Source organism: Saccostrea cucullata, unplaced genomic scaffold, assembly GCF_032062105.1.
Source record: "Saccostrea cucullata isolate Sc308-1 unplaced genomic scaffold, CSIRO_AGI_Scuc_v1 ctg6872, whole genome shotgun sequence".
Taxonomy (NCBI): Eukaryota; Metazoa; Mollusca; class Bivalvia; order Ostreida; family Ostreidae; genus Saccostrea; species Saccostrea cuccullata.
The window spans coordinates 10,628-33,877 of NW_026931163.1; the positions used below are offsets into that span (position 1 = coordinate 10,628).

Genomic DNA, 23,250 nt, shown 5'->3' on the forward strand with positions numbered 1-23,250 from the left:
ATTTGATGACAAAAACTGTGTAACTGAAGATCTAGATTAAATGAGTTATTCAATCGTTCTTTTAAACTTCTAGTATCAATTCTTGTAGTGGTATTGTAAATACACTTGCAAAACATTTTTTTTTAATTGTAATTTCTTACATTGTTATATAGTATGTTCAATATTCATTTTTTTAATAAAAGGAAAATAAACGTACGACCGGCGGCGCATTAATTAAAATTATTTTCGCAACGACTATATTGCTGTTTTAGTTATAAACAAATAATTAAAAGATTAATTAAAAGAATGTCATGAATTTCGTTCCAGTAGCTTAATTAAAACAACTAAGTCATGACCACACATGTTTTGGCCACAGGAGATATTAATTAACATGTTTAACATGTTTAAAAAGAAATTATAACTGGTCGGTTAATTAAAATAACATGTTGATTGAGAGGATGGACATTATCAAAAGAAAAAGGCCAGATATTATTAATTTAAATGAAAATAAAAAACGAAGAATGGATGAAATATACGGCATTAAAGGCAAGGTAAGAATAATATTGAAATCATTTACAGAAACTGGGAAAACCCGGAAGAAATTCCGTTAATGGTTTAGAAATTAGAATGTATTTGGTCAATTGCGCATGCGTTAGTATTTGTTGTGATTTCGAACAGAAAGATGTGAAAGAAGGTAAAATAGTTTGTGTGATTCTTTACGTGAATTATTTTTTTGTCTATGAATAATTCCTTATATTTTAAACTTTGTATTACACTAGTCTGTATGAGTATTTTGCATCATGCAAATGCAGACTGAATTTTAAGGATTGCGTGAAGCCGGGAAATGTGTCTCAACTTGCTTTGCATGACACTGACAGTGTTCAGTAAATATATTATCATTCATCATGTTGATCAGATAGCACCACCACCAAAAAAAAAAATGTTTTTTAAGAATTAACTATAGAATGTGCACTTACGATTATCTGTAAAAAAAAAATTGCATAATTTTTAAAGCAAAATTGGAAATACACAATGAAACTTCAACCCTCCCCCTTTTTCTTCAGATTTGCTCTCGGAGCATTTGGTTCCATGAAGATATATGATGTGATTGATTTATATATTGAGATTCAACCGTTAGGATTTGAAAGTCATTTTCTTTTATTAATTTTGTTTCTGTAGGATTTAATGCAGGACACTGACAGTCTGAAGATGGCCAGCACAAGCATGTTAGGGGGGACTGGTCATGTCACTGGCTTGCCTCCCGTTGTCCCAAACCTGGCCTCGTCGCTACCTCAGCTGACATCAGAGACCGAGCTCCAAAAACTGCTCGCTGATGAACGAATGAGAAGCCAGATGCACAGAACCAACTATGAGCAGCTAAAAGAGGAGCACAAAAGGTTGTTAATCTCAGATTTTTTCTCAGGATAAAGATGCCTAAAAAAAATATAGGTCCCATTGTCAAAACCTGTATAATTTAAATATACAAATTATGAAATTAATATGATAAATGTTTTCAAATTAAAATTTTAAGTAGGTTTTGAATGCTAGAATGACTGAATTTTAGGTTGCAAGATGAATATGCCCAGTTAGAGGAAGAGATTAAAAGGACAGTGGAGGAGAGTAAGATTGTACAGGAGAAGTACAAGACGATGTACGAACAGACGCGGCGCGAGCTCGGAGAGAAGAGTGCGCAGATGGAGGAGGTCCGAAGCAGCGTAAGTCAAAAGATCTACAGATTAGTTCTGTCAGGGTTTGACATTAAGCTTTTGGAATACTAGACCAGTCGGGCTACTCTGGCAAATTTTTACTAGCCCTGACCCTTTAACCACTAGCCCTGACCAAACTTGAGAAAAAAATATTTAAAGCAGGAAATAGTGAGGATTTATGAATAACCCTTTTTATAATCTGTTTGATTGTATAGGTTTTTAATTTTTAAATTTTTAAAAACAAAACATTCCTGCACATGCCAACATCAAAACTAGGTCATATACATGCGGCTTGTTGTGTTTAGTCCTACTCCTACAAGTAAGAGCCTCGGTTAACGTCCCTACGCTCCTTATATACCTCGGACTCTTACATCCGAAGGCCATTTTCTAATGAGCTCGTTCCGCCTGATATTTTGGGCGGAACGTATTATGCGTGAAATAAACTGTTAACAAGTAATTTTCAGGTACCTACGTGTTTGCATGGGGTATGAAAGTCACAAGAAATAATAAAATCCATTTTATTCAGTGTGCATTATTGTTAATTAATGAAAATTGACATTATTCCAATTTGTCACCAGAAGTACTTTCGATTTGACTTCACATCAATTTTGCGGATTGCTTGTCAGAAAACGAAACTTTCGTTGCATTACACTGGTTTCGTTTCGTCAGATTTTCTGAATTTCATTTCTGAATTTTAAACAGACGACTTGTTTCAATTTCTGCTTCGAGTTAAAAAATAATGGATTTATTGCTAATAAGAGAGGTTAACAGTGTTTTATGCATAAGTTTTATCGTAAATATTGAGTATTTTTATTATTTCGTACCATTCGTTAATATACAAAGCCTTATTTCTTAATAAAAATAATTTATTTCCACTTGGGGTTTCAGCGGCGAGAATTTTTACAATGGATGCTAGAGGTTACGCGGCGCCAAGTCAAAAGTATCTCGCCGTGAACCTCTAGCATGCTGGAGTATGTTTAGTCCTAACTTAAATTAATCAACTTGTATACAATATTAATACAGTGCCATACCATAAATATTGTTCAGAGAATTTAAGTATCGTAAAAAATGTGTTATATAGTTTTATTGCCATTTACACAGTTTACCAATGTCCTAAATGTGAATCTGACAATGACAATCGTAACTTCTCAACCATTTCCTTAGCTTATTGTTTCTCTTTAAGAAAATGGCTGAGTAGTTGCGAATGCCTACAATGATATTTAGTACTTCGGTCATGCTGTCTGTTACCTATGTAGTTTTCTTTCTACTATGCGGTTAGAAACATTTTGATTTTCTTTCTTTCATTGATAATAAATTTGTTTAAAAATATATATAAAGTTCCTTTATTTTTCTTACACGACCTGTCGGTCTAGTACACAGACATTTTACCCGACCGGACCCATCTGTTACTAGACTCAGTCTGTCGGACGTGCCTTAATGTCAAACCCTGTCTGTAGAATTTAATTTATTTATTGTGTACTTTTTGATTAGTACCCTCATTTACTGTAAACCAACTATTTGCATGTGAGAATTATATATGTGGTCTTCTTTGACTGATGAAGAATTCTTACCTTCTTACCAGAGCTTTCCCTTAAGGTTTTCTAAACAATATAAACTGTGCAAGAAATTGGTCTTCTCTGATTGATGAAGTATTCTCACTTTCTTACCAGAATTTCTTTAAAGTTTTCCAAACCGTGTAAACTGTGCAAGACTTTTTATTTTATTATCGAAATCCTGTATTGTAACATACAAAAGATGTATTTAAAAATAAATCTTTGTAACATTTTAAATTTGAATTAGCAATTGTTCCAAGTTATGATAAACTTAGGTTTGTTACTATAACCATTGATTGAACTGAAATAAATTTTTCAGGTCATCACTCCCCAACGTCTAGAAATAATACGGACCCAGGTGACGGAGGAAATATCGAAGATTTACAAGGAGCGTTATCACAAACAGGAGGAGGAGGTGGAGGAATACCGCACGCTGTGTAACCAGTTAAAACACACGCTGGCCTTCACACAGTCCGAGTACGAGACCCAGAAAGCCGAGTACCAGCGGATTATAGAGGAATACAAACTCAGTGCCGAGGCAGAGGTAAGCCACATCACATACAAACTGATCGCGTCAACAAAGCTTAAAGGATTATATCGACAAATTAGTAAGGTAGTATTGTATGGCTGCATGTTAGGATGTGGGAATAGTAATTATGGTACTTTGTATACATGGTATATGTACCGTATTTTGCCAATCCTTTAATATGTTCAGTTCCATATTTATATGATATTTAGTGAGAAAATATAAACATTTAAATTATTTTTACTATTTTCATGTTTTTTGTATGTGCCAAGAACTGAAAAAAAATGCAGTAAAACTAATTCCAAATTTACATATCATAAGATACATTTTCCATTTATTCATTAAATTTATGTCACATATAATGACAGACTCAGGTGAAAACAATATATTGATATGATAATTGGCATTCACTTCTTTGGTTTTCATGATAAATTCTACAAACAGGTTACAAATCTACGTAAAGAAAGGGAGACAACCATCACTAAGGTGCGGGAGGAGAGCAGTCAGGACACGGAGCGCGTCCGGATCCTACAGAAGGAGAACGCACAGTTACTGCTGAAACTGAAGACGCTAACGCTGGAACTGGAGGAGCTACACGCTCAGAGAGAAAAACAGGGCTTTGAGACCGACAACATCACCCGTGTACAAGCCAAACAGATCACGGAGCTGTCTGCTTCTGTCAAAGGCCTCGAGGTAAGTCATAGACAGACAACATCAAACCTGTACAGACAGACAACATCACCCGCGTACAAGCCAAACAGATCACGGAGCTGTCTGCTTCTGTCAAAGGCCTCGAGGTTAACATGTCTTCCACTGATTCTGGTACAGTGGAGCCACATTTATCCGGACGCTTTGGTTCCTAGTCAATTTGTCTGGATATATGAAGTGTCCGGATACCTGAATTACCAGTGAAATAAAACAAGATAACATTAAAAAATTCCGTTCTTGTGAAAAAAAATATCCGAATACTGAAGCATCCAGATATCTGGCGTCCGGATATCTGAAGGTCCACTGTACTTGTGTTAATTTATGTTGGCGATTTAGGCTTAGGAATTCTTTTCCCCATGTTTTGTGGTATTTGTTATTATTTTGAAAGTTTAAAATAGAAGTATCCTTAAATGTAACTGCTTCGCCAAATAATTACCACATTTATAAAGTTGTTTTATCAGTTTACATATCTAACACATTGCTACAACTTCATTTTATGGCATAGTTTAAGGAACCCTGTACCCCCCCCCCCCCCCCTTCCTAAAAAAAAAAACGGTTCTACATTCTATAGATTAGTTAAGTTTGTTAATTTGTAGAGTTTTTATTTAACTTCATTACTGTCCAGTATTCAATCTATATGTTTTATATTAGAGTTCAGAGAAGTATAATAATGTTTATTGTCGTATAGAAATAAAATGCTTATTGTATAATTTTTCAGACTGAGCGAGAGTCCCTTCGCCGACAGCTGGACCAGTTACAGCGAGATTTAGCTCTGACCGGGGACACCCATAACAAACTGACCGGGCAGATCCACGAACTGGAGAAGGAGAACGCCGTCTATAAAAATAAACTGGAGGAACTGACCCACAAAAACAAAGTCGACCTCACCAACCTCAAAATGGACATGTTAAAACAAAGGGGAGAGTTAGAGAGGGAGAGAGACAAACTTCTGAATGTAGTGGATGGTAGGTTATATTTGTAGTTATTAAAAGTTCACACAAGCTGAAAATTGTAGTTGCGGGACCTACATAAACTCTCCAAATAACTTAATGGGAGGTCATGTTATACCTAACCCTCCTATGATAATCTTGAAATTTCATTGGTTGAGAAGAATACTGTACTAAGCCATGTTATGCTGCCTACCCACTTTACCTTTTTAATCTATTCCTTGAATGTTTTCCTTGGATGTATTCCTTGTGACAGGACCTTCCTATGGCCACCAACAATTTTGACCTTTACCTTTGGAGTTTTACTTACAATTTAGAAACTTCAACCCTTGCCATAAGCTGCCCTATGGGGGCATCAGTGTTTCACACAAAAACATCTTTTTTCTTCAGATTTGCAGACCAAGTTGGAGATAAACAAACACACGATTGACCAGCAGGCGCGGGCTCTGGTGGAGAAAGAGAGGGACGCTGTCCGGCGTGTCCAGGCGGCCAGAGAGGAGGAGTTTGTTAAACTGACCGGTGTGGAGAGTGAGAAGTAAGTCACACACTGACCAGAACACAGCTGGTCATAATGAATTAGAAGTAGGTTGAGCTGGTATTAGTTTTGACTGATTAGCTTTACATATAAGGCCACTGCTTTTATGATAAATGGAATGGAGAACATGGATGGACAATATGCAATCCAATTTCCTATGATAGTAAAGAGTATTTCAGGGTAAATTTATTTATTAAGTTGGCTGAGGAAAAGTATCAGTTGCATTTTACAATGTACATGTACAGTTTGTGACAGTATATCAGCTGTTTGACATGGTACAGTATATAACAAAAGTTTATAAACTGTTTTGACATGGTACAGTATGTGACAAAAGTTTCTCTTGACATTTACAGACTGGCATTAGAGACAAAGCTGCAGGAAATAGACAGGAGGAAGATTGACCAGGAAGCCTACAAACACGCGGAGAAAGAGAAAATGGAGGAGCGGATCCGAGCAGCAAACGATGCAAAGGAAACGGCAGAGAGGGAACTTCTAGTCTTAAAGTAAGTTATAAAGGGAGAGAACTCCTGATCTTGACATAAGTCATGCACGAGAACTTTAGTTTTAGCATAAATCATATAAGGGAGGGAACTTCTGGTCTTGTCTTAAACAAAGAAAGGGAAAGAATTCCTTTTCTTAACACAAGTCATAAAAGGGAGGGAAAAAAATATAACTGTAAAGTGAGTCACAGAAAAGAGGAGATTTATGCGATGAATAGATGCAAGTGATATGAGGTATTGTATAATTTATTAACATTATTTTTTTTAGGAGTAAGGTTGACCATCAGAATTCTCTACAGAACCAAATAGAGCGGGAACGCAGTGAAAACTCCGACTTAAAAAGTAAAATCTCCAAACTGGAGACTGAAATCAACGCCTACCTCGGAAATGAGCACGATATGACGGACGACAATTTACGGCTGAGAAATCAGGTGGAACTGCTCCGGGAGGAGATTAAGTTGACCAAGGGTCAGCTGAAGAAGGTACAGGACAATCACGACATCATACTGATGCAGCAGAGGAGCGCTTTCACGGAAGAGAAGGCTCAGGTGGATCACAGATTACAGGACCTACAGGGGCAGCTAAAGGAACTCCACGGCAAATACCAGAGGGCGCTCACAGCTTATAAAAAGGTGAGTCCACAGCAAATACCAGAGGGCGCTCACAGCCTATAAAAAGGTGAGTCCACGGGAAATACCAGAGGGCGCTCACAGCCTATAAAAAGGTGAGTCCACGGGAAATACCAGAGGGCACTCACAGCCTATAAAAAGGTGAGTCCACGGCAAATACCAGAGGGCGCTCACAGCCTATAAAAAGGTGAGTCCACGGCAAATACCAGAGGGCACTCACAGCCTACAAAAAGGTGAGTCCACGGGAAATACCAGAGGGCACTCACAGCCTATAAAAAGGTGAGTCCACGGCAAATACCAGAGGGCACTCACAGCCTACAAAAAGGTGAGTCCACGGGAAATACCAGAGTGTGCTCACAACGTATAAAAAGGTGAGTCCACGGCAAATACCAGAGGGCACTCACAGCCTACAAAAAGGTGAGTCCACGGGAAATACCAGAGTGTGCTCACAACGTATAAAAAGGTGAGTCCACGGCAAATACCAGAGGGCACTCACGGCCTACAAAAAGGTGAGTCCACGGGAAATACCAGAGTGTGCTCACAACGTATAAAAAGGTGAGTCCACGGCAAATACCAGAGGGCACTCACAGCCTACAAAAAGGTGAGTCCACGGGAAATACCAGAGTGTGCTCACAACGTATAAAAAGGTGAGTCCACGGCAAATACCAGAGGGCACTCACGGCCTACAAAAAGGAGGGAGTCATGCTCACTCTACATGATGAAAAAGTAACATCGCAAAGGGAAAATATTCCCGTACAATTTTTAAAAATTTAGGAAACATTTCCAGTACAGATATTTAAAATTCAAATGTCATTTTTTTAATTTGCAGTTATTAAAATGTTTATTGCATTCTTGGCTCATGTTAAAATCTTTTAAAAATTGTGTAAATCTTTGTGAGAAATATAGAATTGTTTACCTTAAAATTGTCTTTGTATATGCATCGCTTTCATTTGCATCAGTTACATGTTATTTCTTGTTGGATATTTAGATTTATGTTCTCTCTTTATGTAGTACAAGAAGAAAAGCACACATGTGGTGGAGCGATTAAAAGACAAAATAGAGATTTTAGAGGCCAAAAATTTGGAAATAGAATTGGAGAAAAAGGCATTACAGTGAGTCTGTTTTAAGTAAAACATGTATATTTTAGGTCACAGACCAGTATTCAATGCAGATAAATACACAAATAAATTTTTCACAGAAAATAAGTATAAAGCCTATTAAGAGCTGAATATGACATTGTCAGAAGTACAGATATTACTTGATGATAAACAAATCATTAATTCAAAAGCCAGTGCTGTAGGTAATAGCTTTTCTGTACCTAGACTAATGTTGATGTTAACCTTTTGTACCTAGACTTATGTCGATGTTGACCTTTCAGAGCCTGTGTTCCTCAGGATATTTACAGCAAACTTAAGAAGCAATGGAAGGACCTCCACAGGCGACATAACGAGTTCCGTAAAGTCCTGCTGTCCAGCGTATTCCCAGTCACCATTGGAGATATGTCCTTCGCCAATGTCACTGTTCCAGTGGATTGCACATTTTTACCTGGAAACGTCAGTTTTACAGAACAGGTAATAGAGATTTACGGAAAAATGTAAAGTTTATCTTACTGCTGTATGTGAAAATTCCTCAATAGCATGATCAGAGGATGTTACTTTACACTTCTTGTATAACTGTACTTGTTGCTAACTGTACCAGACTTAATCTTACAGATAGGAAATTTCTTGATTAGTTACATGTATCTGTAGAATAACTTAACTTGTATTAGTGTAGTATCATTGTTTACATAGTTACTTTTCATGATTATCTGCCCTTCTTTCAGCATTAGTTTTATGTGACAACATCATAGCTAGAGGTAGTATAATGTATAAATTACAGCTGTACTCAGAAAATCAAGGCTTATCCCCCCTTTATCATCTCTTTCAAATTCTTGTGTCTCTCTGTTTAAAAAAAAAATTCAACTCGCAGCATGAAGGTGTTGTTGGTGTGTCTGGAAAAGCTTTGGATTTTCTGCATACTGTGTATCAAATTTAGAACCATGGTTAATCAATTGTCACAAAATTCTACAACAGAAACTGTAAAATGAACACGTTTAAACACAAAGCATACAGATATATGCATAAAACCAAAATTACTCAAAAGTTACTTGTAACTATCAATCCATAGATATACATATTCACTGTTGTACACAGTAGTATCATTAATTATATTAAGAACACAATACCATTGATTAATCCTGTTCTAACTATGTCTGTTCATGTTGTATTCTTTTGGGCTTTTAATGTCGCATTTTATTATGTTCCTACTTTTTGTTTTGAAAATCTCAAATACACATTTCCATTTCAATTGTTATTAGACCTTGAGTAAAAGTAACTGTTTTCAATTTTTTGTTAGCTGAGTGTTCAGTATGTCATCTGTTTCATGATGTTATACTGTAAAATCACATTATTTTCCAGGTTTGATGAAAAAATGTTGTTTAGGGACTTGATTATTATGGATGAGTATCGCCAAAAATTTCGTATTGCGATATATCACGATTTTTTCCCACAATATCACGATAAAATCATGATATTTTTAAAAGCAGTTTTTACAATGATATTATATGAAAAGTCATTACTTTTCTAAAAAAATATGCTAGAAAAACAAAATTTTACTTTCTTGAAATTTTTATGTATATAAAATCAATATTATGTTTGTACGGTAAGATGACGTTCTTTTCACTTTTTACAACATTTTTTATACTTTCTGTAATTGTAATTTGAAAGATTGAACAAATAAATGAATAATTTTGGGACTTATAATATGTACCTAAAGACTGGTATTTAGGTCTCGGTATCATGATGCGTATCACGCAACAAAAAATCGTGATATACCGATTAAATTGCACATCCCTATTGATTATATAGTTGAAGAATATTTAGTAGAAATGCATGTGAAATTTTACATTTCGTGAAAATCATCAATTCGTGGGTCTTTCCATGCCTCTATAACAAGAATATTAATCCTACACAAAATAAGTGATTTCACAGTACCTTGGTTTCAAAAGAAATGAACATTGTAATGTTAATGGTTTAAACATCGTAATGTTAACGGTTTAAACATCGTAATGTTAATGTTTAAACATCGTAATGTTAACAGTTTAAATGTTGTAATATTAACATTTGAACATTAAATTCTAGGAGAGAAAACACCAGGAGGACCTTCGCCTTCTGAGACAGCGTCTGGATCGCGTGGATAACAATCAACAGAAACAGTTAGAGGAGTTACAGGAGATTGCCAGCAGCACGTTCCGCGGGACCTTCCCAGAGCTCGACGAGAAAATCGGGGAGAGGGTCATCGAGGAAAAAATTACAGAGACAGAAGTCATCATAGAACACGAGAAAATTGTGACAAAAGACGTCGACGTGGAGGACGAAAGCATGGAGAAGGCCGACTCTGAAAAATCCAGCTGATGACAGTGGGGGGCGGGAATTCATCCTTCATCATACTCATATCATCACTATTTATAATATAGAAATTTGTACTAAGAATTTTTAGAATGGAGATTCTACCCAAGGAAAAGTTTACCGAGACAACATCATTACAAGGAAGACTGTGGCATCGTGATGAACACAATGTCGTATTTTTTACCCAAGTGTAATGTATGGAATGTTCCCAGTTATCGGTCTAATCCAAGATTTCATTTTGAATTGATGTCGTCCCCAGGATTGGATTTCTGTGCTGCTCGTAGCCTGGTCTGGTTAATGATGTTGTTTGATAATCCTAACGTCCTAAACCTGTAATTCTCTTCTCTAGCTGTGATATTTGAACATAGTGGATATTTTCTCTACACATATTTATATTGGGTATTTACATATTATATTATTTATTGTTTTTGTTAATTGATATTGACTTTAATCTCCGTGTGCCTTGTTGTGGACTTGTATAGCAATACAGGAACAGGTGCTCTGGTCAATGTTTTCTGTAGAACACTGTTAGAAAAATATTAAGGTGAAGTGAAGTACCTTTGTAATAAATTATTCTGTAGTGGAAATATTTAAGGTACAATGTGCATCACTAAACTTATGTGTTATTCAACTTATTCTCATATTTTTGATATAAATAGTAAATACCCGACTAAGTGTCAAATGTATTGAATTCTATCGGACTTTCAATTTTCAGTCCACTCATATCTTTTAGTGCATGGAGGTAAAGTTCAGAATTACTTTTTTTGTGATGTATTTTATTACAAAAAAAATAAATGATTATAAAACAGGACTTGTCCTCTTTCTGAATTATCAGTTGTAATTGCACAGACTTTTCACTTTAAACCCAAATAGTCAAGTCAGTAGATAAAGTTTCACAATACATTTACCTGTACTCTGTCGGTCTAGGAGTAGTTGCACTGACAAGAACAGACCTCAGGATCATGAAACATCATAAATAAGCTATTAAAGTCAAAATCTTTCTTTTGGACTAAATCATTGCTGAAATTAAGGAGTTTCATGTTATATTAAAATATTTTTCAATATTGCTTTATGAAAAAATTGTTATCTGTATATTGAAAGGCTGATTAAATAATAACATTTTACAAGGGATTGAAGGTTTGACTTAAGCTCAAGTCTCATGATCCTGGGGCCAGGACTGTCTAAAGGACCCAGAAACAGGCCAAAACATTATACTCTGCAGCTTGTATTGAGTATAATAACCTCTAAACTAAAACAGTTTGAGTTTATAACTTGTGTTATAAAAATGCCTGCTATTGATAACCAAAAGTCTATGTCGAAGCTGTAGCTCTACTGGTTTGTACTTATAACAAAGGATGAAAAAAGAAGCCATTGCCATCAGACCAAAACTGTAGAAGGAGTAGCGTTTTAAAAGAATTTCACAGACATTTCTATTTTTAGTAACAACGGCAACACCATTCATCGAAATCAAAAACCAATGCACTATTTTATGTATCTTAGTGTAGTCTACTTGTGTGCCAAGTAATATTGAAATCAGACCAAAATAGTAGGAGGAGTAGTGTTTAAAGGAATTTCACAGAAAATTCTATTTTTAGTAACCACGGCAACACTGTTCATCGAAATAAAAAACCGATGCACTATTCTATGTTTCTTAGTGTAGTCTACTTGTGTGCCAAGTAATATTGAAATCAGACCAAAATAGTAGGAGGAGTAGTGTTTTAAAGGAATTTCACAGAAAATTCTATTGTTAGTAACCATGGCAACACTGTTCATCGAAATAAAAAAAACCAATGCACTATTTTATGTATCTTAGTGTAGTCTACTAGTGTGCCAAGTAATATTGAAATCAGACCAAAACTGTAGGAGGAGTATCATTTTAAAGGAATTTCACAGAAAATTCTATTTTTAGTTACCATGGCAACACAGTTCATCGAAATCAAATATCTTAGTGTAATCTACTTGACTGTGTGTCAAATTATATTAAAATCAGACCAAAACTGTAGGAGGACTAGCGTTTTGAAAAATTGTTTACAGACAGACTGCTAGACGGACTGACAGCTAGACATACAGACAGACAGACAGCTAGACGGGCAATGGACACCTTACTATCGCATAAGCTCTTCTGGTCTCTGACCAGTAGAGCTAAAAACTTCATAAAAAACAATAAAACCAGAGTTTAATATTCAGTGGATGATTATTTCCTATATGTGTACATGTCAGATAAAAAAGAAAAGAGTCAAAAGAGATGATAAATGTATATATCAACTTTTATTGCACATTCCCAAAATATTACAGACTAGTAAAGATGTTACACACAACCAGAGGTACAGTCTATTTGTCTAATCTGCGCACTGTCGGTTCAAAAGAAATTGGCCAGATTAAACAATATTCTGGTTTAAGAATTAAAAAAAACCTTTTCTTCCAAAATTCTATTATCTTTGCTACATAAATTTAATAGATACCTCTCTCACTTCAGATGTGATGCATGTATTTGGTTTAATAGTTAAACAGCTTAAAATGTTTTAATGGCTATGCCACATAATTTGGTGAAAAGTGCAAAAATGCAACTTTACAGCTCAAAAAAATTTTTGAAAAGTTTTAGAAATAAAATATTTTATATGAAGCATTATTATTGCAAAATTTCTAGGGGCAATTTTCAGCATGTAAAACTTCTGACTTACATTTGCATTGAAAGAATGTTGAAAATAATTCAAAGTAACCCTTCTGTGTGAAAGGGAGGTTAACATCATATAAGGCAAAAATTTCATTACACACAAAGTCTGGATTCGACAAGTTTCACTGCACATGTACTTATGTGATGAGTTTCAATGTAAAACAGTCATCAGACTATGTGAGTCAGATTCGTGTAAATGTAACGTGTTTGGACTAGTCCTCAATCACCTGGTTCTCTGTCTCTGACTCACTGTCACCAAACGTGTCTTCTGTCAGCCCAAAGTCACGTGACCTAGCAACCGCCATGGCAGCCAGACTGGAGGAAAACTGAAAGCCTGGACTCTGTGTAGGTAGGACTCCAATCCGTGGTACAGAGTCCCGAAAACTTCCTAAAGAGCAATCGACCGATTCCTCTGAACCCGTGGTAAATATCCTTTCTTTACAAAGATGATCATTTTCAGTGTCTGTGTGTAGCCCACAGTCTAAATCACTTTCACACTCCACACTTTTTAACTGTTCCACAGCTAATTTACACTCGTCACAACTCAGATCTTCTTCATGACAAAGCTCTTCATGCAGGGGAACACCTTCATTCCAAGAAACACTAGATAAATCCAAGTTTGTATTTTCATCACTATCCTCATTGTCATAATTTCTCCTCTGTATTAATTTCTGCCCCACTTTCCAGTCTTCTGTGGTCACATCTTTCCTCTCTGCGCTCTGATCCTCTGAGGTCGTGTGGCTGTACTTTCTCTCTTGGTCCTCTGTTGTCAGATCTCTTTGTTTCACACTCTGATTCTCTGAAGTCGTGTGGCCGTACTTTCTCTCCTGTGCGATCTTCTCTCTCCTCCCCATCTCCTGAGCTCTCACAGAAATCACCGACTTCAATTCCGTCAGTAATCGCAGGGCTTCCTGTTTCTCTCGCCTCTTCTTTTCCTGAAATAACCAGGATGATTTAAATATTTAATTCTTTTACAATTATCTTGGTGTGATTCATTAAAACATAACCATCTTATACCATTTAATTCCTACAATGACACAATGCTAAACGAGTTTTTACACGGCAACCAGTACATGTGCACTGGGTATTCATCATTTCAACCTGAGTTAATAAACATAAAATAAATTTCACAGTCATATTAGTACATGTATCTACCTTTTCTTCTGGTGTGAGATACTTGTCCCAGCTGTAATCAGGGTCATTTTATTGACACGGTAGACAATTAGTTACCTTGTCTTAAGGTGTGAGATACTCGTCCCAGCTGTAATCTGGGTCATTTTATTAACACAGTAGACAATTAATTACCTTGTCTTCGGGTGTGAGATACTCGTCCCAACTGTAATCTGGGTCATTTTCCGTTTCCTCATCAATGTAGGCTTCAAACACCTAAAACATGAATGATGTATATATTTTCATTTTCCAAAACAGTCGAACATCAAATGCTTTTGTAAAAATCATTTTGTGAAATGAAAAGAGAAAATGTTATACAGTTGAACTTAAGTACATGTATCTTCACCAAGGATATCCCAACTTGCCCTTTTTGAATTATTTTCTTATGGTAGGAAAATTAAAGTGAGTTTATTCATCTATAAAGACAACAATAAAGGTTTAAAAGTCGAAGGTGGATAAAACATACAGGTTCAACTTGATTAAAAAATATGTCTAGAATTGAGAAGTGAAAATTACTTTATTGACCAAAGCTGGGAAGTGAACAAATTCTCCGCAAAGGTATGGAGAAAATCTTAGGCCATAAATTGCACTTAATTTGCATTACATGACCTGTGGCATTATATCAAAGACTAATATATAACCATAACTTACACTTCAGTTCTGCAGCTAGCTGTACTCCATAACATAAATGTGTGATCTATGAACTTTGAAGCAATTCAGTTGAAATGGATAGTCACACAATTTTCATAAAGTACAGCTTTTTCCTGAGCTAAAAATACTGCCCTTTTCTCCCTGTCATTTTTACCTCGTCCTCTATGATTGGGGGACTGGTGTTAAACAGGTCCTCTGGGGGGATAGGGACGGGGGTCTCAGTATTCTCTGTCTGAGGGGGAACCTCTTCTGTCTTTTCTGCTAGTCAACAAAACACAATGTATAAAGAGACAATCTTATGTAGGCACAAAGTATTAATTTGAAAGGGAAAATCATGTACAAGAACCTCTGACATCTTTTGTACAGTACATACCCTGGCGTGGCTGGTTTTTGTACAACTTGTTCAGTCGTTCCAATCCTTCTTCCCAGCATCCTTTGCAAGCCAGTAGTTCCTGTTTGATTTGATCCCAGACGACCTCCTGTGATTGGTTGTCTTGTTTAATCTCTGTATTCTGATTGGCTGAATGCTTTAAAAGGACTGACAGTTTCCTGACCCTGAGGAGTCAATCAAAAAAAAAATTACAACATAATTTAATTTGCTTTAAATTTTGTCAACAGAGTTTCTGGAGATTGATGTAGTTTCTCATCATTACTTTATTTCATTTACTTGGGGGGGGGGGGGGGGGATTAAGCAATATTGAACCAGAAAAAAAATACATGTAATCACACCAGTGTATAAATACAGTCAATTCTCGAATTATCGCCATTCGATTCATCGCCATTTTCGCTATACCGCCATGATTTGCCAAGAACGTTTTTCCTGCTATATAAAATTCTCTTTATAACGCCAAATTCGCATACCGCCATCCGCCACCCTGTTTTCACAACAAACGTCCATTTAGTGTCAATTATCTCGATATACCGCCACAGGTGCATGTGGTCAGTGAAGCGCGGCTAATTGGTTGACGCTATCCCTGTTGTAAAGCATGCAAAGCCAGGCAACGTACATGCAATTAAATAATTAAATAAGAATTAAATAAACAATGATTTTAACATGAACTGTTATGATAATTTTGTTTTCTCTTTAATAAAAATCATTTAGTGACGGCTTTGCCACGAAGGCGGTCGTTGTTTAAGAACAAGATAACGATATTATTTTGATGATCTCTGCTTTAAACAATGCAAAATTTACTTAAAAAATAATTATACGGTATAAATTGTGAACGTTTTATTAACAATGATGCCTTAAACAATGAATTTATTCAAGAATTCATTTTACATATTATCGGCAATATATCACGACGATCGACCCAGCATTTTTTTTTTTTCAATATCAGTCGTGCAGATTTACATGCATCCACATGTGCTTGTCTTTATTTCATAACTGCACATTTTGTTTTAGCGAAATTGTACATAAAAAATTACTTGAAGTATTTTAAAACTTAGAAATATGTTTTAATATGTACATGTACATGTAATAATGAGAATAGAAACACTAAATTGTATTTCTAAGAACGGTAACTCTACTTCTGGTTTCCTAAACGATGGGAAATTCAATTCATCGCCAAATTCATTATACCGCCATGATTTCTAAATTACAAAAGGTGGCGGTTTATCGAGAATTAACTGTACCTGACTTGCATTCATTAATACCTCAGTAAGGCTGCCTGTAAATGAAGGTCAAGGCTGTGCACTGCTATGTCAAGGTCATTCATTTGACTGAGGTCTGATTTTTGAGGTAGCGTGTCTGACAGACTTGTAACACTGCTGTAGTAACTGTGAAGGGTCTCCAATTCTTTGATCCATCCCCAGACTTTCTCAAGAATCCCTCCTGTTTCTGGGGCAACACTGCTACTTGGTGAATCTGAATTTTTTCAAGTACAAGTAACCCCCATCATAAATATTACATTTAATGACTTTTGGTCCATACATTTATATTTTTTGATGTTATAAAACTGAGATAAATGAAATGATATGCAGCTTTGATGGACTATAAATATTAATAACCTGATGAAGTGTGTAGACCTACCTACAGCCTGAAGTACACGTAGAACGACACATCTACAGAACTCCGAGTACTGCAGCCTACAGACATGATTAATTCCCTGTCATGAATAGAGGAACGTAAAAATTGTAAAACACCAACAAAACAAGTAGAGCTTTTTCATCATTGAACAGAGCATTAAGCTTGAACAGTAAACCTGCAGTCACCTATCAGGCCCCAAAACCATAAACTGAGAACAGACTTAAATCAAAATTTTGACTTAGTTCTCAGGTCTTGGTGCCACGTCTTATTATTCTTGAGCATTTCTTGTTATTATTTCTTAATCTCCTTTTTACTAACATTAGCCCTACCATGAGAAAGCTCAACGAGATGCTCCCCCCTCCCCTGTGTGTAAACTCATCGACTGGAATTTAGAATGGCTTGGCACTTAAACATTGTACTAAACTGACCCTACATTAATGATAATACATGTATGTTGTTTTTTTTGTACTTATTGCCCTTGGTAGTATTTAGAAAAAGTACAAAAATCCCGTTAGTATCTTATAGTGTCTAAACCTCTACACACCTTGATGGCTGATATAGAGAATCCATCTGTCACCTCCTCCAGGCGTGACCGGGAAACGGAGTTATCTCCCTCAACCTGCAGACAGGGTCCATACTCCTCTAAAGGAATGTGGGCCAGGAAATTAATGGAGTGATCAGCTGGTAAAGGGTGTCTGTGAAATATAATCAAAATATAGAGTCAGCTGGTAAAGGGTGTCTGTAAAATATAATCAAAATATTGAGTCAGGTGCATCAAGTGGTAACCGTAAAGGGTGTCTGTAAAATGTTTATCATAACAAGAGGCCCACGGGCCTTATAGGTCACCTGAGCATTCTGCAACAACTTTCCAGTTACTGAATTTGATTCATGTTTTAAGCCAGATGCTATATGGCATTCACAATTTTGAAAGAGGCACCACTGATCATCATAACAATACACTTAGCAGTTGCTTAGCTTAAAATTGGTTTATTGATTTGAAAATGCTCAATAATAAGTTCATAGGATCTTCATGAACGTTTCATGAACATTTCATGAATAAAATTCATGAATAAAATTCATGAAAAATTCAAGGAAATTCATGAATTATTCATGATCACCTCGCAGGGGTACTGAATACCCATACGCAAGGTAGGGGAACAAAAATTCATTCCAACTAATCAGTAATATTCAGCAATAATCAGTAGAGGTCCACACATTGCACAAATTTTAAAAAGGCACCCTTAAAATTGCCTATCAAAAAATAAATAAATGTTTTATAAATACAAAGAAGCAGATTTCAAACAATTAATTCATTTTCAGTATAAGTAGAGCCCCACCCCCACCCCTGACCCTGGGGCCTTGAAATTCACAATTCTGCAAGATTAGGACCCTTGCTCATCATAACTATATAGGTAGTTCCTCTGCTTCATACCCAGAGACAGAGAAGAAAATTTTCAAAGATTTAATGTATTTTCACTATATAATCAATAGAGCCCCCCCCCCACACACACACACCAGAACCCCTGACCCTGGGACCATAAAATTCACAATTTTGGTAAAAGCACTCTTGCTCATCATGCACTTCGTTAGTTTATCTAATTCCTAGGAGCAGAGAAGAAGATTTTCAAAGAATTCATGTATTTTTACTATATAATCTATAGAGCCCCGCCCTAACACCAGAACCCGACCCTGGGACCATAAAATTCACAATTTTGGTAAAAGCACTCTTGCTCATCTTAACTATGCACTTTGTTAGTTTATTCAATATCTAGGAGAAGAGAAGAAGATTTTCAAAGAATTCATGTATTTTTACAATATAATCTATAGAGCCCCTCCCCCCCCCCCAACACCAGAACCCTTGACCCTGGAACCATAAAATTCACAATTTTGGTAGAGGCACTCTTGCTCATCATAACTATGCACTTAGTTAGTTTATTCAATATCTAGGAGCAGAGGAGAAGATTTTCAAAGAATTCATGTATTTTTACTATATAATCTATAGAGCCCCCCCCCACCAGAACCCTTAACCCTGGGGCCATAAAATTCATAATTTTGATAGAGGCACTCTTGCTGATCATAACTATGCACTTAGTTAGTTTATTTAATACCCAGGGGCAGAGAAAAATATTTTCAAAGAAATCATGTATTTTCACTGTATATAATCAATAGAGCCTCGCCCTAACACCAGAACCCCTGACCCTGGGGCCATAAAATTCACAATTTTGGTAGAGGCACTCTTGCTCATCATAACTATCTACTTAGTTGGTTTATTTAATACCAAGGAGCAGAGAAAAAGATTTTCTAAGAAATAATGCATTTTCACTATATACTTATTTAGCCCCACCCTAGCACTAGAACCCCTGACCCCAGGGCCATGAATTTCACAATTTTGGTAGAGGACTCAATGCTGATTAAATTCATACCAACAGTTTGACTACTTGATGTCCAGGAATAAAGAAGAAGATTTTTAAAGATTGCATTAATTTTAGTGGTTTTGGCCCCACCCCTCAGGCCCCAGGGGGGCAGGGATCATGAAATTCACAATTTTTGTTCCCCTTCACCCATAGATGCTGTATACCAAATTTGGTTGAAATTGGTTCAGTGGTTGCAGAGAAGAAGCTGAAAATGTTCAAAAGTTTACGAACGACGTACGACGTACGACGTACGACGAACGACGACAGACGAAAACGGATAGCAATAGGTCACCTGAGTTTACTCAGGTGACCTAAAAAGTCAGGAGGGCTGGTAGTAAAGGATGTCTATAAAATGTTTTGATCTATAGGAGGGGATCTAGCAATAAAAGGTGTTTGTAAAATGTTATCATATAAAGAGTCAGGTGATCTGACGTGACTTACTGACTGATCAACTGACCGGTCCAATCTTTACTAGCTATCATACAGTCTCTACACATGATAAACAGCTGCCGTCTCAGTTGCGGACACTGTCTTTGGTATCCCAGCATTCCATTCTGTTCAAGTCTACACAGAGGACTTCTCTGGCTCACCCTAAAAATAACACAGACTTAAAATGGAATATATTTACTAGGTACTCAAGTACTGTAAATCACTAAATTTTCCCGACACCTCATTTTCATGAGGTAGTCATTGACTCTTGATTAGCGAGACAAAATTTTCACGAATTGTGAAATTGCTCTGTATAATCTTAAGGAATGCTATTTTACGCGAGAATTAAATTTTCGTGAGCACACTGTCCTGCGTAATTACGCGAAAATAAAGTTCTTGCCAATAAAAAGTGATTTACAGTATAGTAAAACTTGTTTAGCACGAACACGGATATAGTGAATTCATGGATGTAGCAAAGTCATTTTGAATCCATAGTTTAATAAATTTAATGAATTTCTTATAGGATATAACTAATTATTAATAACTAATTATAACTAATTGTGCTTTTCTTAGCACAAACATCCAAGTATTTTCAAAGATCTTTGAATTCCCCCATCATCTGAAGAATTACCTGGATCAAAAGACAATTGTTTTCTAAACACATTACATTAGTCAACCCCCCACCCCTATTAGAGTTAAGACAGTATAGTTCAATTATACCAGAAGTCTTTAAAAATCTTTACTCCCTAAGATGAAATGTAAAATTATAAATTTATCCCATAATATAGTGAAATGATAATCATTGTGTGAGGACAATACAGTGAATTATCTTACAGTGTGAAGCCCCGGGCCACGAGTTCTGATTCCTGTATCAGCCTCAGACACCTCCCTGTCCCCCTGAAGAACTCCTCCCCGCAGGTTAACATCTCTGTCACCCCCCGGGCCAGTCTCTCTAGAGCCCACTTATACCACGCCAGGTACAGGGCCTTCCCAGTCAGATACAGGATGTACACAGCGATCACGACTGACAGGGCGTCTGTGATGTGTGTGTATTGAAAGGAAGAATCGGGCCATGCCCATCGTCCATAGAAGTACGACGACAAAAGAGGGATGCACAGCATAATGCTTCTGGAAAAATAAATAGATACTGATATTTTACTACCAAAAATAAAGTACTTGGTTAAGCAAAATACAATCAAACTGTGAAATCACTCATTTTCGCGTTTTTTTTTTTTTTCTTTGTTTTTGAGATGTGAAGACCCATGAATTCATGTCCACTATGGAATGTAAATTGTCACATACATAACTACTTAACAGTTCTTCATCCATGAAATTATATCCCCATGGCTGGCCATGAACCCATATTATTTCATCCAACCAAAATTTTGACACCTCAAAAATAAGTGATTTTACAGTATTCTGCAAAGATAATAAAAGGTCTAATATAGGGAAAAAATCAGTATTGTATATTATTGATTGTATGAGTTGAAATGGTGCTTATTCATGAGGCTGCCAGTCAAATGTACACCATTTCAACGAGATGGAAATTGGACAAAGCAAAATAATATGAAAACACACAATCATAGACCAGTGTAGATGTTCTATTTACCTCATATGATTTTGGTTTTGAACATAATTTTGATATTACCCTATCAAAACAATGTTGACTGATTTGTTCCCAAATTTTGTTAAAGTTGACATGAAGATAAATTTTTTTTTATCAAAATATGGTATTTTGAAAGTATATCTGATAATTAAATTTTTAAAAAATTTCAATATCTGTAAAAAAATTTACATCTGAAACTTATAAAAACACAGTTTTGCTATTCAAGTAAAGTAAAACTTGTAAAGTGTAAACAAATATTAATTTTTGTGAATTAGCTGAAATAGTGTCTGAGGTTAATTCACAGATTCCCAGGACTTTGGTATAAACAAGTTTTACTGTATGTGTGATATATACAGATACAAACATTTTAGATGTCAGAGCTGGGTCCTGTTTCCCCGAATCAGCTGTCTGCTTCAGTCCAGAGAAATGTTCCAGGTAACTCCGATCCCCCTCCTCCAAAATCTCATAAGTCAGAGCAGCGTCCAAGATTCTCCGCTTGTAGAACAGTTTCTGTATAACAACAAGATCGAATGATGATGCTCCAGGTATATTTCAATTGTGAGAGAAAAGGAAGAATGTTTTGGATATTACATTGTTAAAATGGTGTAAAATTGTTCATCATATATGAATTCATTTTGTAATTTATCATTCAGCATCAAAACATGTTGAAATCTGTGACCTTTTCTTTGCAAAAATGCTTATGATGCTATTAGTAAGTAGTTGTATTACCATTTAATTTACTTACAACTTGATTAACATCCTCTTTTACTCTGTTTATTCCCAACAAGAGTGTGAGAAGATTTAGGAAATGTTTCATGCATTTATTTAACACATCAGATTTCCTCTGAAAAGAAAAATGAATTGAAATTAAAAATATTGAATTTCCGATGGATAAATTCATTTCATATTGCACTCATTTAGAAAGTATTCTTTAAATCATGTATATTGAATCAATTCACCGCTTGGCTTGGCGATGTGAGTACATTTCTCCCATTTTTCCCATCCCTCTCTGTACTGCTCGCTAGCGTTTTCTCTGTGATCAGGTTCTCTATTCCTGTCTCTAGAAGATGCTGATGTAAAGGGGAATTCTGAAAAAAATAATAACTAAATATGCTTAAAATAAATCAAGATTTTAATTTTTTCAGAGTATCAGCTGGACCTGTGATTTTAAGGGCTTCTTTTTAGCTGATTCAAACGGGGTTATTTTTTAAAATTAAATAAAGCTTCCACAGGAAGGTAAATAAAGCTATGTGGGTAATTCAAGCTATGTAGCTAAATCTAGTGACTCTACCAGACCTGATAATGAACATGATTGGTGGATGAACAGAAGACAAGACAGAATAGTTTTGTGGCAATGTGCTGCATATAGCGATTGACTGGTGATTGAGCACTTGCTTCTTGAAAGCTATGCAACTTTAATAATGCACTAAACTTTCCAGGAAATGTGCGAAAATGAAACATACCTCAAACAAAACATCTTCATCAGTATCGCAGTCCATGTTTTCCATTCAACGTTAATTAAGCGCCCAATAATCCATTCTCACCATCATCTGAAAAAGCGTTTCAATGATTAAGACTTTTAGCGCCAAAAATACTTAAAGCGAAAGTAAAAACTTCATTTATAAGTTTTTATTGTATATTTTTATGATCCATTGACATATATAGTCTTCAATTATATTAAAACTGTAAGTATAAGAATAACTTGACAATATTTGTTCTTATGGAACTAAAACTAAAATGAAACGAAAACA

The 23,250-nt window shown here is 35.8% G+C and overlaps 2 protein-coding genes across 3 annotated transcripts; one reads left to right on the forward strand and one right to left on the reverse strand.

Moving 5' to 3' along the window:
* Window positions 1-619: 619 nt before the first annotated feature.
* Window positions 620-11,316, forward strand: LOC134231615 (centrosomal protein of 83 kDa-like). 2 transcript variants are annotated; one of them, XM_062713600.1, is made up of 13 exons: window positions 620-673; window positions 1,159-1,376; window positions 1,544-1,694; window positions 3,558-3,782; window positions 4,209-4,457; window positions 5,191-5,437; window positions 5,810-5,954; window positions 6,308-6,457; window positions 6,723-7,086; window positions 8,095-8,195; window positions 8,462-8,654; window positions 8,906-8,938; window positions 10,263-10,400. In XM_062713600.1, exons 2-12 carry the CDS (start codon window positions 1,165-1,167, stop codon window positions 8,909-8,911), a joined length of 2,043 nt encoding a protein of 680 aa, XP_062569584.1. In that variant the 5' UTR covers window positions 620-673; window positions 1,159-1,164; the 3' UTR covers window positions 8,912-8,938; window positions 10,263-10,400. The 2 variants fall into 2 exon arrangements, with proteins under 2 accessions (XP_062569584.1, XP_062569583.1); XM_062713599.1 differs by lacking the exon at window positions 8,906-8,938 and having other exon boundaries at window positions 10,263-11,316.
* A 1,502-nt stretch (window positions 11,317-12,818) lies between these two features.
* On the reverse strand, window positions 12,819-23,206 carry LOC134231618 (vezatin-like). The gene is made up of 13 exons (XM_062713603.1): window positions 22,963-23,206; window positions 22,459-22,587; window positions 22,245-22,343; window positions 21,864-22,009; window positions 20,728-21,021; window positions 19,906-20,055; window positions 17,595-17,745; window positions 17,054-17,129; window positions 16,678-16,888; window positions 15,398-15,579; window positions 15,179-15,282; window positions 14,509-14,589; window positions 12,819-14,138 (listed from the first exon to the last, which is right to left on the reverse strand). The coding sequence occupies exons 1-13, from the start codon at window positions 23,005-23,007 to the stop codon at window positions 13,416-13,418; spliced, it is 2,391 nt and encodes a 796-aa protein (XP_062569587.1). The 5' UTR covers window positions 23,008-23,206; the 3' UTR covers window positions 12,819-13,415.
* Window positions 23,207-23,250: the final 44 nt, after the last annotated feature.